We start from the raw sequence: 1,823 nt of genomic DNA on the forward strand, positions 1-1,823 counted from the left end.
GCTAGGTTGGATTGTCTTTACAAAAGTTCCCTCCGCAGTTATCTCGTACAAGTACAACAGTGGTGGTTTATACTGAGCAAATTACCAGATTAGGTTGCAGAGTGCTCCTCCCCCAACCCAGGCAGAACACTGAACTGAAACACTTGCAAAGTTCCAAGGCCATGGAATTGAAAATTTCCAACTGATGTAAAATTGCAATATACATGGTGCCAGCAAAATCCCGACCCGTTGCCTTTTGAGCAGAAAGGTAGAGCGTTCGTCCTGACCGATGCAACCATACGATCGAGCCAACTACGGCTGTGAACCACTACTACAACAGAGTCAGTGAGCTACTCCCAACTTGTGGTTCCACGATTTCGGACAGAGAACACTACCAAGAATGCTGACTAAAACAGTGAAAAAAGAACATCAGGTTTGAAACAGAGTGCAAGGAAATGTCGCCACAAGCCACGGAAGGAAGAACTGAGGGTTGCCATAAGATGATGAGAATCACAGAGCGCGCAAGCAGAGGTCGCCATGCTAACATTACAGTGCATGCTTACACAGATCTGCCACCGCATTTATTCAGAGGACGCTTACGGCAACGTCCTGGCGGCGAGCGCACGTACAAGGCAGCAGCCACAAACAATGGCTGGTACGTACTACGTACACCATGCATGAACAATCGCTTGGTCATTCCCGGCATGGATCAGTTGGGGTTGAGGTCCTGGAACAGGCATTCCCACTGGACCGTCTCGCCGCCGCTCTCGGCGTCCCTCATGGCGTGCACCGTCGCGGCGCCCCTGCACCCGCCGGCCGGGCGCGTGGCCCTCGCGGCGGACGAGCGCGCGCACGTCGTACCTGGCGCCTTGGGCATGGACCTGGTCCGCTTCGGCGCCTTGCAGTGCCCGAAGCTCGAGCGGCCCACGTCGACGTGGCTGTCAGGCTGCTGCTGCTGGCTCGGGACCAGCACGAGTGCCGTGGACGACGACGACTCCTCCCCGCGGAGGCGGACGAGCGCGCGCACGTACCTGGCGACGCGGCCGACGGCGGCCACAAGGCCCGAGAGCGGCGCCGCGGAGGAGGACGTACGGCGGCGGCCCCGCTCTCCGGGGCCGGGGCCAGGGCGCGCGAGCTTGAGGATCTCGAGGCGGTGCTTGGCGACGTCGATGCCCATGCTGCGGAGGAAGTCGTGGTCGAAGTAGGCGGCGTCGGCGGCCTCCAGCTCGTTGCGCGCCAGCACCAGCGCGTACTCGTGCACCAGCGCCGGGTCCAGCCGCGCCGACGACAGCCACGCGTGCCACTCCATGGCGCCGCTCATCGCGCTCATCGAGCCGGTCTTCGCTTTGTTGGTGACTCGGTCGTGAGGTTTATAGTGGCGGCACGGCGATCTCGACCGTCCGTTCCTCTAGCCCGGTTGTGCTACGGCGTGTAGGCGTGGCACAGTTGGGAGCGCTCGTGACACTTGTCACGTACTACTCGCTTTTCAACACACATGGTGATACAGTAGTGGTCACCAGTGGTGAGTGTGTAATAATAAGGACGGTTGAAGCAAGCACAGCTTCAAATTATGAGTAAAATTAAATCGCAGCCCCTAGAACGGTCTTTTTTATTCACGCACATATACTTCCTCTTTCTGAAAATAATTGTCCAGAAATAGATACATCCATTTCTTCGGCAATGAAGAGGAACTAATGTGGTTCAAAACACGCAATGCAGCCTTTCTTTAGCTCACCGGCACCCTTGAAGAGAGTCGATTCAATCTGGCACTCTATGCCCACATGGCGTCGTAATCAACATTCCCTCATGAGGCTAAATATAGATTGCATGATTTCTCTCGTTTC

At 56.5% G+C, this 1,823-nt stretch overlaps 1 protein-coding gene across 1 annotated transcript; it reads right to left on the bottom strand.

Moving 5' to 3' along the window:
* Positions 1-445: 445 nt before the first annotated feature.
* LOC119368629 lies at positions 446-1,297 on the bottom strand. Its single transcript, XM_037633836.1, has one exon. The coding sequence runs from the start codon at positions 1,286-1,288 to the stop codon at positions 689-691; it is 600 nt and encodes a 199-aa protein (XP_037489733.1). The 5' UTR covers positions 1,289-1,297; the 3' UTR covers positions 446-688.
* Between the last annotated feature and the right edge of the window lie 526 nt (positions 1,298-1,823).

Source organism: Triticum dicoccoides, chromosome 2B (assembly GCF_002162155.2).
Source record: "Triticum dicoccoides isolate Atlit2015 ecotype Zavitan chromosome 2B, WEW_v2.0, whole genome shotgun sequence".
NCBI classification, from domain to species: domain Eukaryota; kingdom Viridiplantae; phylum Streptophyta; class Magnoliopsida; order Poales; family Poaceae; genus Triticum; species Triticum dicoccoides.